Source organism: Lacerta agilis, chromosome 9 (assembly GCF_009819535.1).
Source record: "Lacerta agilis isolate rLacAgi1 chromosome 9, rLacAgi1.pri, whole genome shotgun sequence".
Taxonomy (NCBI): Eukaryota; Metazoa; Chordata; class Lepidosauria; order Squamata; family Lacertidae; genus Lacerta; species Lacerta agilis.
Window position 1 is genome coordinate 53,782,009 of NC_046320.1, and position 17,866 is coordinate 53,799,874.

Below are 17,866 nucleotides of genomic sequence, written 5' to 3' on the forward strand. Positions count from 1 at the left end.
TCACTGTCCCCTTAGTCATAATGAGTTCTGTTACCTTTTCCTCCTTTGAAAATGCATAGAGTTGAAAGAGGAAGTGAGATGAGTGACCTTCTTTCCCACTTCCTCTTTCAGATGAATTCTACCGGATATACCGGTAAGTTTTACAGAGCTCTCTTTGAAAAGCAAAGTGACACATCTGTCTGCATGTTTACTCTCTTGGGCAAGGATGGGTGATCTGAGTGAGTGAGGAGAAAAGTGACCAGAAATCCCCATCACTCAAAAATCCAAATGTGACTTTCAAAGGTTGGTGACACCTAATTAGAAATTCTTCATTGTTTGCATTACAAAAAAAATGCAAGAAAAGAGTGTGTGCAATACATGCAATTCATTTTTTTTTTTACAAAATTCCAATAAAAGGTTCTTTCAGTTCACTTCTCCCCCCCCCCCAACCTTCCATGTTACTGTAATATATGCAAATCACATCAAAGTTGCTTTTCAGATGGAGAGAATATAAAAACCATTCCTGCTTATTGGGACAAAACCATATGACAAATAAATCATCATTAGGCTTAAACTATTTATTGAGCCAACTGCTGAGCTTCAGAGTATTTTTAAACTCTCTCAAAAAAATGTGGAAGCACACCTATCTGCTATGTCCCAGTCCCTGAAAATAAAGAAGGGAGGGAGGAAGGAAGGAAGGAAGGAAGATGTTACCTTGTTGAATAATGCCAGTAATCACTGCAAGGTAGACTTCTGGATCATGATTAGTGGTAATCAACTGATTGTGTGGGTCTAAATTCAAGATTTGATAGATAGTGTCTGAACTTTCAATCCCACAAAGCAAAACAACCACCCTTTCAGGAGGCTGAAGGATCTTGTCCAGAAAACATCTTTTCTTTTTGTTCAGACAGTTAACAAGTCCACTTGAAAGTATTAGCAGTTTACATCTGTAAGAGCCCAGGGATGGCAATTCCAGGTGGTGAATGGATGGAGATCCCATGTTGTAAAGCAAGATTCTGTCTGATAAGACATGCTTGAAAATTGTTTTTAAATACAGTGCCCATTCCTCTGCATCTTCTTCATAGATAATAACAAGACTGCCCTGTGCATTTTCTGAAGAAGAAAAAGAAATAGATTTACAGTCACTTTATATCAGTGGCTAATACTTTCAGATGCGATTAAAGATTGGTTCACACAAGCCCAAACGCATTCCATTCATGAAGAAATTAGCATGAAACTTGCATGAAAAATTTCCATGTTTGGATCAGACCTGATATATCCATTGACATTGGTGATCTTTAGAAAATACCATACTGAGCCCAGGGGATTTTGCTGCCTATGGTGAAGGACAAAATGGCAGCTTCCAGTCCATGTACAACAGCTAACCAAACTGGCAGTCGAATGTTACTGAGCTATGCTGGTAGCCTTCCAAAGTCTCTTGCTAAGCTTTCTTTCACCTGAGCAAGGACCTCCAAATTTACACTGAATTTCTCCTTGGGCAAAATCCAGCAGATAGATAGATAGATAGATTATATATATATATATATATATATATATATATATATATATATATATATATATATATATATATATATATATATATATCAGGGCAGATGTATTATTAGCCAGAATGAGTTGACCATGAGTGCAGCAGCAGCTGCCGCCCCTAACCATTCCTCTTGACCCTACCAGTTATTCTCTTCTGTTGAAAGACAGAGCTGTATGGGTCATGCACAGTGAGAGATGGCTGTATTTTGTTTGAGAGGCTAACAGTCCTCTAGTTGAAGGGATGCTCAAACCATGTCCAGTTTAAAGGTAAAGAACCATAAGAGCCAGGAGTCTTCAAGCTGCCCATCAACAGCTAACAACTAAATAACAGAATGAGCAGGCATACAGATCACCTGGTAATAATAATAATAATAATAATAATAATAATAATAATAATAATAATAATAATAATAAATTATTACTTATATCCCACCCATCTGGCTGGGCCTCCCCAGCCCCACTATGGTGAGACATATTTTATTTCTGGTTAAATTATTATTTCTTAATTTGCATCTAGCACACACAAATTTCATATAAATCTCCGTTCACTTTTTTGCTGATGCATTCTCCTTTTGGGAGGGGGGGATGCCAAACTGGCCAGTGTGCGAGGCATCTGAAGAGCCTCAACCTCTTCAGTACAGGTGAATGTTCAGGCTCTGGGCTTCTCAGAATATTAAACGGGAGGTGATTGCTGAAGCTCATGCATTAGCTTTTCTGAAGCTTTTCCCAGGATCCTCTTTGCTAGCAGGCAGGAAGTGAGTTTCTCATTAAATAATAATAACTTTAGGTCTCCACAGTTCCACACCGGTTTGCAATTATTTTTTAAAGCCCTCGTGAAAATTCATCAGTGTTCCTGTGAAAATTTCTCCAAATATACACACGCTTCCTTACAATGATACCCACATGTATTGTATGCATTTTGTACACATTACATGGCTGGGGGAACCACACTGTAAAATATGTACAAGTGTGAATTTCAAAAAGATGCCTGTGCTTCAATTTTTATTGTTTGAAGAAGTACAAGTTAGGTAGATTCACCTTTAAATGTGACCTGAATTGATCTTTCCCCTCCTATCCCTGTTCTAGCCTGACAAGATTCTGAAGCAGGACAGCTGCAGCTGGAACTCCTCCTTGACGCAAGGCCATGAGATTTTTCACAATAAACTGAAAATGAACAATACAGACAAGAGTTAACCCTGAGTTCCTTCTCTGGGCTGTACTTTCCCTGGGTTGTCTTGTGCTCCTTTTTTATAGGTCTGCATATAAACATGTTTTTTTAAAAATAATCTCACGTTAAATTAAAGCAGACAGGCTTCATGTTTATTTATTTTTGGGAGCTTGGCTGCATTGTGTGGAGGTAAAATGAAGTGACATGTGAAGCATAATCTTACCTGTGACATGGCTACTGTAGAGAATAAGATCCTATTAGCTGCACTGGGTCTATTGATCATTAACAATGTGTTGCATGGCACAATGTGACACAACAATGAATATAGGTAGTTCAATTGCTCCAGGCTTATTTCTGCAGGAAGCATAATAGGACTGTGCTCCCACAGCGATTGTCACACTGTACCACAGCTGGAGACAGCGAAGAAAAGCAGCCCAAAGCCATGTTTTGTAAAGGTTTTTTATTATTATTTAAAAAGAGGGCATGAAATGCATCCTGCTCTCAACTACAATAGTGCCATTTTACTTGGTTACTGGTGGTAGAATTCTACTAGAATTGTCATATAGCTAGTTCAGATTCATGCCACATTATTAACTGCAACTATAATATAATAGGACACATTTACACATTATTGCACATAGGAATATGCACTAGCCTAGGCATGTCTACTCAGAGGTAAGTCCTATTGAGTTTAACGGGGCTTACTCCTAGGTAAGCATGTCTGAAATCCCACACACCACCTTTTCAAAACCTCATGCCCTCCAGATCTTTAGGACTGCCAATCTCATCAACCCTGACCATTGGCCATGCTGGCTGAGGCAGATGGGAGTTGTGGTCCACAAGAGGGCACAAGATTGGGGAATACTGACTTAAGCCCCACTGAACACAGAAATATAGGAAGCTGTCTTAAACCAATCAGACAATTGGCCCATCTAACTCAGTTAGATGGGCATTGGCTCTCCAGGATTTCAGACAGGAGTTTTGCCAGACCTACCTAAAGATTCCAGATGAACAAAGGATCATCTACCAGTGTTTGAATTACAGGAGAAAGGCAAAAGAGGATCACCCCCAAACTTTTGTGATGGCCCATTAACTACAGTTTTTGAAGGCTAAAGAGGGCCATTATTTGGCTAAAAAATGGGGAAGGGTAGACAATGGATTTCAGTAATGGTCCCCCTAACTCTCCCGTCATAGTTTCAGCACTGACCTCTACATGCTGCTGCTGCTGCTGCTGCTGCTGCTGCTGCTGCAGTAACAGGCAACTCCTGCATTTCATATATAAAATGTAAGTTAAGGAGAATGTTGCCCTCTTAAAACTTAATAGAACCTATCACACTTTAACAAAATCAAGCTATGCTTCACCTGTTTTGTACTTGGAAGCCCTGTGGAATAAAAATGTATTATTAGTCCTGCAATGAGGGACAAGAGGCAATTGTGTGCTGTCATCCAGAGCATAATAGGAGCTTTCTGACAAGGTAAAGCATTCTCTAGGTTACTGGTGCGCGGCCACCCATAAAGGCGTAATATAACAGAACCACCAAATGTGGCATCTAACCATTGCTCAGAAAGAAATATTGATTTTGTGATATATGCAGGGGATATAGGAGGGGGTGGGAGCAGGCCGGCAGCTAGGTATGGGACACAAATTCAATGTAGGTTGCATTTAAAAACAAACCTATCTCATTTGCGCTTTCCAAAACAATACGCAAACTGAAACACAGCGGTCCGCCCAAACTGGCCCTTCTCCAAATTTTGCAATGCTGTTCTCCAGCCAAGTAATATGTACAAAAAAAAAACCTGCGCGCGCACACACACACACACACACAAATATGCAATAATGTGCATATATCACCAAATATAATATACAGAATGCATCACAATGGAAGCAATTACTTTGCAAAAATGTGTACGTTGGGCAAAGTTGCGTACAAAAATATGCACATGAATTTTGATGAGGGCTCGCTCTGTAAAGACAACAAACGTTTTGCAAACTGATGTGGAAATGTGGAAAACTTTTCTTAAGATTGGAGGAATGAAAAACTGAGATAAACCAAAATCCACAGACTCACCCATCCCTATGCTCTACCATGATGCTATAGACATTTCTCCCGTGCATTAAAAAGTCTATAAACTCAATCACCAATGTCTTTATAAGATTAAAGAAAGAATTTCCCAACATAAGAACACAGCAGTCTTGGCTCCAGAAAGCAGTGTACTCCAGCCAGCACCTTGCTTGATTACTAAGAGCACTCTGAAGTTTTATAAGCAGCCTTTAATCATCTTCCTTTCCATTAGTGGCACATTTCTTTGAAGCCATACAACTTAGACCCCCCACCCGCATCATTTCCCATTATCCAAGAGCACTGCTAAAGTGCTTTGGGTTATTCTACCCATACCCTAAATTGATTTTGGTTTTGCTTTATGAATTTGCCATCTAACAGTCCACCAGCCTAGAGATGCTAGAAGCATACATGTGTTTACTTTTTGGATGAAAAATAGTGTTGAGAAGTAAGGTTGCTTCTTCTCCTCCCAAATAGTGAGCAGTTCCTGGTTCTCAGCCAGACAGAATACTTCTTAATATGCAAGATGAATAGAAAAGAAAAGTAACTCGATTAATATTGCCTTTTCCTGTTAGTCTGGTTGAAAAAGTTGCAGATGGACACATTCACTTCCAAGCATCCAGTGGTTGCTTTCCATATCATAGAATCATAGACTTGTTGGAAGAGACCCTGAGGTTCAGCTAGTCCAACCCCCTGCAATGCAAGAATCTTTTGCCCAACGTGCAGCTCAGACCTACAACACTGAGATTATGCTCTACCAACTGAGCTGTTCCATATCTGGGGAAAGTGCTATCCTTTAGTGGTAGAACATCAGCTTTGCATGCAGAAGGTCCCAGGTACAGTCCTGGGCATCAAGCCAGTTTATGGCAGCCATGGAAATGGTAAATTCCATGGTAAGTGGTATTAAGAAGACTTTTTCTGCAACCCATTTTCTTATATCAACTGAGGGCGAGACAATGAAAGATTCAGGAGAAGGTTTGAGATCCTTGTGGTACCCATTCACCGAAGTCTCAAGTCTAATTCACGCTTGCATGCTCACTCGATTATCATTTCTGCACAACCATCACTTGTATATTGCAACATCAAGTGATAGCTTCTCTGTGTCAATGGCGCATCACAGACAGAGCAATACAGACAGAAAGTTCTATCAATTGGCACACAGTGGAATCCATATTATATTCATATAGTCACTAGTTTTGGGACCACCTCTCTCCCTTCTTGTGTAACCCATTGACCTCCAATAGTTGTCCCTTCTCATAAGATATGCTGCTTGTTAAATTATCTCACAAATGGTAGCACTATCATCCCTTCTCCATTTTCAAGGATCTAGAAAACAAATGTGGTGATTTCAAAGTGACTTTAACACTGATCAATTGTGGTATGGAGAGGGAACCCTATTACCCACCAAATAGCTAAAGAACAGGCTATGCAGCCAACAGTCATTAATACTGTGTGGAAGGGAACAGCTCGCAAGGACTCCTAAGTGCACTCTGATATACTCTACAAAGTGTAATAATTCATGTGCATTGTGTCCTTGGGATTTTCTGCCTGGCATGCTTCCTGTGTGTATTTTCAACGAGCAGGTTTTGACTTTGTGGATTAGGAAATAGAATTGAAGTCAATTTAGGACTTGGTTCCACATTGTCAGTGCTGAAGGCCTGGCTTTAAATCTGGGACAAAACAAGTTTGTGTGAATTTCAATAGGTGGATGGTGCTGGGGTGTGTGTGCATCTTGAACCAGAGTTTCTAGTAGCTTCCACCATTTGCACACTGCTTCCCCATGAACTTTATAGACAGTACTCTGAATACAACATGTTTCCAACATATATATTTAGGCAGTAGCAACCTGCCAGACCATCTAGTCGGCTGACCCCAAGGCCAATCTGTGTCCACCTGGACACAGTTCTCACCTCAGAGCTTGTTACTCTCAGAAATTTGGCCCTATCATTAGGCAGAGTGAGGTGACTGCCTGAGCTGACAGATTCTGGGAGCACAGAATGGACAAGCCGCTCTGTGCCCCGCTAAGATAACGTGCTGATTTCAGGTGCAGTGGAGATACCAATACTAGTTTTGAAGCTGCTAGTCTGGTCAGTTTTTGTACATGGAATTGGGGAGGCATCCTCCTGTCCTGCACCTTGGACAGGAAAATGTCTTGGTGCAGCTCTGCAAAGTAAAAGTCAAATGACGTGCTGTTTTAAATATGTATTTGTCATTATCTTTTATTAGTATTAATATGAAGCGTAGACATTATTTTCACCAGGACTGCAGTGCACATAAAAAGAAGTTTAGCCATTTCTCCATGATTTGATTTTACAAGTGTAGAGTTACAATACAAAATACACAGCCATATTTAGAGATTTCTCTGAATACCTTGACTTCCCACCTTCCCCTCCCTGGGTCCTATTATGAACCTTTTCAACTGCATATTATTTCATCATCTAAATTTTATCTCTCTCCATTTTGTCAAGGATATTTTCTACATTACAAGTGTTATTACAATCCTGCTAATGTTTTCATCTGCTTACAGTGGTCTCCAAGTAAATTATAAATTCCCCCCATTCTTTATTGAAGTTTTGGTCATCTTGGTTCCTGAGTTTTCCTGCACAGTTTGGATGCTTTAAATGAACATAGCAAAGCACAAATACAAATGATATAACCACACGTGTATCATTACTACCCAGTGGAGACTCATCTATTAGGGCAAACGAGTCACAGAACACCAACCTCAGCCTGCCCCCAGACAGCCTCCAACTATCTGCCTTCTTTCTTACAAGCTGTCCAAGGGTTGGCATTGGCTGTCAATTTCCTCTTCTTCCTTAGTCTCTTAGAGTTTCCTCTTGCAGGACTAAGCAGGGAAGATGGGGACAAAATTTGAATTAGCTGGTTCTGCCTGTCATTGGCTCTGACTTCACCTGCTGCTGGTTTCCCTGCATTCCACCTCTATAGTCCCAATGGGCACCAGCCACCATTGCTACTACCACTGTAGTGCCCTTTCTGTATATGCAGTTCAGGGAAAAACAAAACTAACACAAGTGGTGTTATTTCAGACCAGTATTACATTTTTTTTGTGTCTTGTTAAGTGTGGTTCATCAGTACAATTGTCTACTGGAATGTAGTTATAGTAGATAGATTTTTGGCTGTATGAAAAACAACTTGCCTAAGATATCAGTGCAGATGGAATGGAATGGAAGCAGAGTGGCTCAGTCATTGAGATATATACAGTCAGTGGAAAGAAAGGGAAGAGAAACTGGTAACTTCTAGATAGTAAATTCTGGACTGTAAGACACTAAGAGGTTTATTCCTTCTGGCCACAGTGATGCAAACTGAAGTTAGCACAGGCTGTTGTTGCAAACTTTAGTTCCTAGACCTGTTCCAGGTAATGCTCATCTTCTGATTGATTTTAATCGTTTTAACAGGAAACACTATACCGGTACTTATTTAGGTACTCTTCTGGTTTATCTTTGTTGGGTTGTACTTGTTTTCTGGCTTCTGCTTGAATCATGAAGGTTACTGGGAAATGCTAATGGTGAACTTGCCACCAGTCACAATTTTTTTCCAGGTAAGAAAGTATCTTTGTTTATGATTTTGTATCCTTCCTGGCTTACTTTTGTCATTTTCTCATCTTGACTGAAAACCACCTCTACCAATATAAATTCTTGTCATTGCCCAGTGATGCATTTGAGCAGTGTTCCTGGGTTATAATTTATCTATGTTGTTCCACATTTGTAAATACTTTTGAAGGGACTTCAGCCACATCTTGTAAATTTAAAATGTACGGTAAATGCAAAGCATGAGTAGCCCCAGTACAGAAACTCACTGGTGTGGCACATTATACAACACGCATACAACCGTGTTGTATAATGCTTCCGGGAATTTATTGTCTCGAGGGTGAAGTAGATGGAAAAGATTGGATGGTTGATTTATACTATAGTTAGTCTGAATGCATAAACATATCCAAACTCTACTGAATGTACTCTTAACAGAAAATAATATTATTTCAAAGCTAACATATATAGCAGCTGCCTCGAATGCTTCCACAGAAAATATATTGTCCCCACTTCAGTCATTTCGAGTTGCAGCTGATGAATTCTAGTAAAAATTAGATTCAGTCTTTCTAAAATTGGTTAATCTTGATCTGTGAACAGAACTGGTTGAAAGCCTTCAGCAGTAAGATTACAGAGCTACAAATGCAGAAAGCAAGTATGGAATTTAACTGGATTTTTTTTTTTTTTTTTTAGAGACAGTGGGCCAGAACCTCAGTTTGAGTAAATCAGCAAACAAACAAACATTTGTTATAATTATCGTTTCCACCAACTGAACCACTGACACGACTTTTATTTTTCTGTCATGAAAGCTTGAAACCAAGACAAATTTTCTGAAACCAGGTACAAGAGAACAATTGAAACTCTGACACTTAGAGATAGCATTGGAAGCCCCGTTTTCTTTGAGACTTTTTTGGTTTCTTTTATTGGTTGTGTCTTAATTTTAAACAGCTAGCTTCTTTTTTTATTACATAATTATGACTTAGGGGGGCAAACGATTAGCCTGGTTTTAGAGATGAAATTGTGAACAACTTAGGGATTAAATCTGACTATCCCAACCCATTCCCGTCACGACAACAAATCATTAAGAGTTTAACAGACCAAGAGTTGCTCCTTGGCAAACACCGTAGCAGTTGGTTAATTAAAATCCTCTTTACATATCATACCCTCCAACGTTTCTCCAATGAAAATAGGGATGTACTTTTCCATAATGATAATTTTACTATTTATACCTCTCATGCCATTCTTAATTTATTATTTTATTACTTATACACAGCTGGTCTGGTTGGGTTTCCCCAGCCACATAATAAAACATTAAACGTTTTTCAAAACTTCCCTATATAGGATTGCCATCATACGGCCTGGGGAGGGGGCGGTAATTGCATACCATCCAACATTTCCCCAATGAAAACAGGGACACCCTAAGGAAAAGCATGACATTCCAGGATCAAATCAGAAATTGGAATGGCTTCTCTAAATCAGGGACATCCCTGGAAAATAACCACACTTAGAGGGTCTGACATATGTGGGACTAGAGTCAGCTATTCATGCAGTGAAACCACTGAATTTTCCAAGATGAAGCACATAGAAAGCGGATAATTGTACAATTATTGGAAGCACAACGTTATAGCTTGCGAATTTTAAGGAGAATATTTGCATTTATGATTATGAATTCTAAATCTTGTCTTGTATCAGATCTTTTCTGACATCCGGCTTAGGTTCTAGGAAATTACAATGAGTAAACATAATCAAAATATTTCACAATGAGCATTCTTAAGAAACTCCTATTCTCACAGAGCTACAGTTCTCTGAGTGGTTTAACAATCAATCCCTCTTCCCCGAGAGCTCTGGAAATTTTACCTCTCGGACGTATATAGTAGTTTAATTGTAACTCAGAATACTAAACTTTTAATTTAAATGATTTTTTTATGAAGAGGTCAATTTTAGAATGCTATTTGATAACTAATGTTGTTTTTTTTGTGTGCATTAATGAGGTCATTCTCTGGAACTCAGCCATATAATGAACATATCTATTCATTTCACCCAGACAGGTAAGCCACAAAAAAATCAAAGCAGTAAATTGTGACTCTTAATAAGCACTGATAAAAGATTTCAAGTCAGTCTGTGATCAGAGAGCTAAAGATGTTGGGGCATTTCCATCCTCTGGCGTCTCAAACGATATATCTCTAATAGGCCTATTTTAAAAGCATGCATTGTGTTTCCTACTTCCAGTAACACAGAAAATTGGAGGATGGTGACATCTCTGTCTCTCCCCTCCCCCAGCAACACGCAGGAATTGACCTTCCTTTTGAGGTTAGAATGACACAGAACACAGAAGTCCCAAGATAAAATGAGCAGTGTTTGAAGTAAAGTAAGAATTTCTCATACAATTTCCATATTCTTTCTGTTATGAACGGCATGACCATTTTGAAACTGGGTTTATTAATCTCCCAAGAGAGCATAATTTCATTTTGTTTTATTGTGTTATTATTTTATTTTCTAATTCACAACTTTTAAAAAGAAAAATCACTTGCACCTTGCATGACACAGTAAACACTGCAGACTTCAAATGGTAAATCTGAAAGGAGTCCTCTTCAGAACTTTGAACAGGTACAGTTTTAAGTAAGTGACTTCCATTCAGACAACTAGGGCAGTTTTTGCAGACACAGGAGTGTGCATCTGATCTCCAGTACTACATAGAAATGGCTGGGTTCATACAGCTGAGTTTTAGTTCCTGTAGCTGTTTCCAGTGCCTGCGTAATTCTTGGAACCTGGTCAAAGTAAGTGTGTAAATGGCGTATGTTTCATTCTAACATAGAGCCAGAACGGAGAATACATCTCATTTCTGGTCTACTTGGTGGAGTGGAGAAGGTGTCCATAGCCCATCCAACAGGCCATGTCTGCTGCCACCATCCCCAGGTGTACCTGTGGGAATGGAATGTCTGAATCGCCTAGGATTCACATAGGAATCACATAGGAGAAAATTGGCTGCTTGGAAATCAGCCATGAGAGTTTCATCTCTGTTTTGGCAAAGTGCAGGTGGCATTTGGACACTCCATTTCCATGTTTGGAAATGCAAAGGCAGGGTTGGTGCACTGGGTGAAAAGGAAGGAATAGTGTGTGCTTGCTCCCTTCCATACAATGGGCCAGATTGCGGGGAAAGTATAGCCCACTGGGTAAGTGACACATCTTGCTAGAGGTCTAATGTTCCTTCTGTGTTATGCAAGTACCCAATGAGGATGGGCCAAGGTTTCTAGCTGTACCCAGACCAGAATGTGAGCAACAATGGACCTATGCAGCTACATGAATGGGAGAGGCTTTACACAGAGAATGAGACTGAGCAGCCATAGCCCTCTAGACATTTTTTTTAATACAACTCCCATCAGCCTCATTAGTGGATAGGGATGATGGGAATTGTAGTCCAACAATGTCTGGAGGGTCACGGTTCTCTGTTTATGTAGCATTCCAAAAGTTAGCCCCCTGAGTGATTTCTTATCCCTATAATTCAGGGCATGCTAAACACTCTGGACTTCTGTTCCAAGATGCTGTTAAGCACCTGAATTTTAATTACCGACTTTTTAAAATTGTGACTATGTTTCTAGGTTGAAAAACAATACAAAACAAGGTAAGCCTGATGTCTGGCTGTTGCGATTATGACATTTATCTTCATGAAGGTGGTGAGAAGCAGTAACTCAAGTGTGGCATAACCATTAGTGAAGTATTCTGTCATTGCCTCTCATGTGAACTGAAGATGGATGTCATAAAAGATGAGTCATTATGTATGCTTTGGATTTATTTACAGAGCACATTCAGTTGTACCAAAATTACAGAGACAATTGAATGAACTAGGAGTTAGCAATCCATGTATAGGATTGCACTGTTAGGCTACAATCCTATACTCCAGGCATGGACAGACTTCAGGCTCTCAGGATCTCCTTTGCTTATTTACTAGACCCCTGGGGTCCATGTACAACAGAGCCAAGTGCAAAATAGCCCTGTGGCTGAACCACTAGTGTTTCCAAACCAGATGCCCTCAGCTAGGGATGGTGGTGAGGATCTGATTCACTTCACAGCTAAAGGTGAATTTATAAAATCCACATTTTCTGAAACACAGCTGTCTTTCAAAATTCACACATCCAAATTCTGCAATGCAGTTCTCTAGCCAAGTAAGATATACTAGAACTTCTTCAGATTTCATGTACCAAAACAGATATACTATAATATGCTATAATAACGCATATATTAGTGAAAATAACATACAAAACTGCATTATAGTAGGGGAAATGACCTCATAAAAAGGTTTATTGTGTATAGTAGGAGAAATAGTAAAATGCATGTGGTAGGAGAAACTCATGCAAAAATATTGACAAATTTTCATGAAGACTTTGTAAATAAATAAATAGATTGCGAACTGATGTGGGAATGTGGAGGACTAAATAATATAAGATTGAAAAAATAAGGAGCTGAGAGAAAACGAAATCAACATTTTCATCCATCCTAAGCCTTGCCATTGTCTTTGTGATTATTTACACCTGCATAAAATAAATATGCAGGCGTATGGAACTGTGTGTTACTTATGCTTAGGAAACCTATCTGTACAGGGAATCTTAAATCTGATTACAGGTGGGTAGCCGTGTTGGTCTGCCATAGTCGAAACAAAATAGAAAATTCTTATCAGTAGCACCTTAGAGAACAACTGTGTTTGTTCTTGGTATGAGCTTTTGTGTGCATGCACAAGAAAGCTCATACCAAGAACAAACACAGTTGGTCTCTAAGGTGCTACTGATAAGAATTTTCTTAAATCTGACATGTTCTCATAATTGCAACATGTAGCAAAAAATACTGAATGAAATTTGTTCCAGTCTAGAGAGAGGCCATCGTTTTTATGGAAACGGAAAAGGATGTCATGGGGACATCATTGTCATGTAGGGGGTTTCAGATGCTTCCCCAAAGATATGAGGGGATCATGGGACTACATGGGCCCTGCCAGTGTCACATTTAGCATGCATCAGAAGGAGCTCTATGCATGTTTCGATACATCAGGGCAGATCTTAGACTTTGTATGTGCAAGAATTATACAAGCACACATTGGAACACCCCTACACAGAGTCCCTCCTCACATGTGGCAAATGTGTGGCAAGAAGAGGATGACCACAGCACCGGGGGGGGGGGGAGTAGAGAGAGGCTTAGCTTGTGCAGTCCCACGAGCCCTTGCATGCATTTCTTGAAGGTATTGAGAACTTATCTGAATATATTGTCTGTGATTAATGGACAGGGTTTCCTAGGTTTTTGAAGCGCTCAAAAATCCTCAAAAGCTATGAACAGAAACAAGTGTGCCCATCCAAATCATAGGCAACGGGGCCTTTTCCACACAGTTTTTTTAGAGACATTGTCTCAGCCTTAGAAGTGAGAAAGGCAACTGTGTTTTGCATTCATGTGATGATTGCCTATTTGAAGTCTGGTGGCAGGACTGGACAGACTCAGCCCGGGGACAAATAATTCATTCTTCTGTGCTATAAATGTGCAATAATACTCACTTTAGGTTAAAGTCACACTGTTATTCATTAATGCAAGTTACATTAATTTAGTTTAAGGAAACATTATAGCCATTTGTCCTTAGAGACTGCCTACTTAATGAAAGTATTCTCTTTTAAAAGCCTTCTGTTATAACTCTTTTGCTGAAAGGTCAGTTCTGATGATTTCACTCCAGATAACTTTCAAGGATCCCTGTTGATAAAGGAGCCAAAGAGCCAAATTCTTGGGACAATGGCCTGGCACAAAGCCAAGGACAATGTAGCCTGTCCTATTATTCTGAGGCTTATGGAGGGGGTGTTAAAGTTAAATGTCTGAAGCATGATCAGTAAATAACTCCAACTAAAAGCCAATGAATGTACCGGTATACCTCCAATTTAAAGGGGGTGCTCGAGGGGCAGTCAAAAAGCATAGGGCAAGTGTCATGTTCACATTTCAAAAAGTTGCCCTTGAGCTTCATTCGAGAGCCCTTAAAATGTGATCCTAGCATCTTCAGTTCCTGAAGAAGAGTCCACCGGGCACAGAAGAGCAAGGAGACCTGCCAGTGAGCAACTTGCTCTGGTAATGCTTCAGACCAGACTAAAGTCTTTGATGCCTTGACATTGAGAGCCCACTCTCAGGCTCCACCTCTTTCAAAAAGTGGCAGGCCCAGTGATGTGGAGGAAGCCTTTCGGGGACCTGGGGTGGCATGCCCAGGGGCGGGGCACCCATGGGGCAGGGTGCGGCGCCCATAGGGATGGCACGGCCTATGCCTTCCCTATGGGCTGTGCATACCCCGTGCCATCCCTATGGGCACCCTTAGGGAGGGACAGGTGCCCTTAGGGATGGGGCGCACCACAGGGCCTCAGCCGCCCTACAGCTGGGGGGAGGCAGCCGGTAGACTGCGTGGAGCCTGTGGGTGCTGAGGCGCATGGCTCGTGCACACTACAGGCCCTGCAGTGAGTGCCGCCGGCCATTTTGTAACACCCAGGGTGCACCGCACCCCCGCACCCCCCTTTCTATGCCCCTAGGCAGGCCTCTGCCTTGGAGCCTAATCCTCTGTCATCTCTCCAGGAGCCCAATTGACAACTGGAATCTGGATCTTATTGACTGTCTGGGCTGAACCTACAGGCTACCGGATATTGAACAGAATTGCTAATTACAGAACGATGGAGATTCTTTTTCTATGGAGAATATCCAAATAATTGGCCTCCGCCACATGACTCAGTTTTTAAAATATCACACTTGTACAGCAGAAGAGCTGCTTATGGGAAAGCAGTTCCCTTGTGGCTACAGTGTCACTGAAAAGGTACATCACATGAACATTTTTGAAACTGAAAGTATTCACATTTAGTAAGAATGCAAATTATTATGTCCTGAATTGTGGTTTTGAAAATGTGGAGCACTGTGATCATTGTACTTTGGGGTGCTTGCACGCAAGACGGCCTTGAAATGTTGATTGTTGTACAGTCAAAATGGATACATGGGTGACATTATTATTATTATTATTATTATTATTATTATTATTATTATTAACAACCTGTCTTACCCACCCAGAGTGAATGTCAACCATTTAAAATGCAACACAAAAAGTTCAAAGCAAACAACAATCACAAAAGTTGAGTGTGTCCCATCAATATATATTTCAGGTGTCCAAGACACCTTCAGCATTTGCCAAAAACTGCATAATTGAAGGTGCCAGATGCACCTCAATTGAAATTCTGAGTTAACAAGTGTGGCAAGCTCATTGCTGTGCATTTCACCTCCAGAGCTAAGAAGGGAAAGAGATGACTTACTGCTAACAATCTAGCAGAGTCTTATGCAGGTGTGAGGTCTCTTTGGCCTTAGGTTTTTCAAAAACCCTGGGAAAGGAAGATCTATTTAGCTGTTGCCACAACCTCTATGGAAGCCTTCAGCAAAAACTTGGTGCTCTCTAGAAGTTTTGGACAACAACTCCCACCTGCCCCAGCCAGCACAGCTATGCTGGCTAGGGCTGATGGTAAAGGTAAAGGGACCCCTGACCATTAGGTCCAGTCACGGACGACTCTGGGGTTGCGGCGCTCATCTCACTTTATTGGCCAAGGGAGCTGGTATACAGCTACCGGGTCATGTGGCCAGCATGACTAAGCTGCTTCTGGCGAACCAGAGCAGCGCACGGAAACACCGTTTACCTTCCCGCTGGAGTGGTACCTATTTATCTACTTGCACTTTGACATGCTTTCGAACTGCTAGGTTGGCAGGAGCAGGGACTGAGCAACGGGAGCTCACCCCATCGCGGGGATTCAAACCGCCAACCTTCTGATTGGCAAGCCCGAGGCTCTGTGGTTTAACCCACAGCGCCACCCGCGGCCCATAGGGCTGATGGTAGTTGTAGTCAAAAATATCTAGAGGAGACCAGTTTGTGAAGACTGCTCTGTGGTGCACAGAGAGCACTAAATAAGCAAAATAGATCCTGTCAGAACTATTCACTAAGTGTCTGAGGAGCCAGAAAATTGGCCAAATCACCAGCTTAACACCAGCACCTTAGTCATCTCTGTCCAATTCACTTCTAGTCATTATTGCACTCAGTGTCAAGAAAGTGGGAAATATTTGTATTTCTTCAAGTACTCTGAATTGACTGGTACTGGGTGAATTTGTTTCCTACTTGTGACATTTTCAAAATTCCCACCCATCTTTCCATTCCTTCCATATCCACAATAATCTGCCATTTTGAAAAAACAACTCAAAATACCTTTTAAAAAGTGTGTTTTAATATGTGTGTGTGTGTGTGTGTGTGTGTGTGTGTTTCTCTTAAGAATACATTTTTTAAATACATATGGTTAAACTGCCAAGAATATGTGCAAACCAGAAAAGGACTATTGGAAAATATCTGGCAGAGGTTATTATCTCTTGGCATCCCAGCTGACCCTTTTTTGTCCTTTCTCTTCCAACTTCTGTCTTTAATGTCATTGTCACCAGTGCATTTTCTTTGGAGGATCAGTATGAGATTGGAGTGATGGATGGAGGGTCAGTGATTTATTCCCTAACCCCACCTTGACATCTCTTGTATTTCTAGGTTGGGCATATACAGAAGGGGCAGCTGGTAACTCTAATGAGGCCAAATTACACCTCCAAACAGCATTAATCTAATACCTTTATCTTCATCACTATTTTCCTTACTGGAAAGTCCAGAGGAGCATCCTCTCCCTGCGCCCCACCCCACCATGGAGCAAGGTTCAGGTACTTAGGGATGGAAGAGAAATTTGATTAAGTTCAGATTTAAAGGGGAACTTAATTCACACTTTCTGAAACAAGATGCCAACCAAACACTGCCATGCTTTGAAATCTGCACTGCTGTTCTCCAGCCACATAATGTGTACAAAAATGCATAAAACTAGTTTAAAGTGTGCATATAAATGCATACATTAGTAAAACTAACATTTCAAAATTCTTTATATCAGGTGAAATTGCTTTCAAATAGACACATATAAATTCACATGAAAATTCACATGAAAATGCTGGTGAATTTTCATGAGGATAGTTTTAAGCATAATTCACAAATCGCTGCATAAATGTAGATAACTGAATCTGAGATTGGGAAAATGAGAAATGGAGAGAATGGAAATTGATAAATATATCTATTCCTAGAAACCATGAAGAAGAAGAAAATCTGAAAAAGATTTTATTGGAAGCAAGTACCACTGAATTCAATGGGATGTACTTTCTAGTAAACATTGCTCCCCCTCCATCTCAATGCATAGGCTTATATTGCACTAGCAGCAGCACCCACCTGAATTGGCAGCCATCGTTGTCCCCGTGGTGGGTGAGACCTTAGCCCTCCCTCTTTGAAGAACAAGTGGAGGCAGAAGGAGACCCAGAGCAGCTCTGCCAAAGAAGATGTCTGGAAAGGCTTGCTATGAGATTTCTCCACTGTTTCACTAAGTACAGGGTATAGAAGCTGAACTGATGCAGCTCCTTTCACCGGCGCTTCACTTCCTCACAGTCTGCCCCCGGCTTGGCTCCTCAAGGGGAAGTTTGCTTCACTGCAGAAGTGAAACCACTCTCCAGAGAGCTTCACA

The 17,866-nt window shown here is 40.7% G+C and overlaps 1 protein-coding gene across 1 annotated transcript in view; it reads right to left on the bottom strand.

Moving 5' to 3' along the window:
• BANK1 (B cell scaffold protein with ankyrin repeats 1) overlaps positions 1–17,633 on the bottom strand; it is a 165,129-nt gene extending 147,496 nt beyond the window's left edge. The window contains exons 1-2 of the mRNA XM_033159569.1: positions 17,578–17,633; positions 694–1,092 (exon numbers count right to left, since the gene is read on the bottom strand). Coding sequence (XP_033015460.1) covers positions 694–1,092; positions 17,578–17,593 — 415 coding nt within the window. The 5' untranslated portion in view covers positions 17,594–17,633. The remainder of the gene's footprint in view (positions 1–693; positions 1,093–17,577) is intronic.
• Between the last annotated feature and the right edge of the window lie 233 nt (positions 17,634–17,866).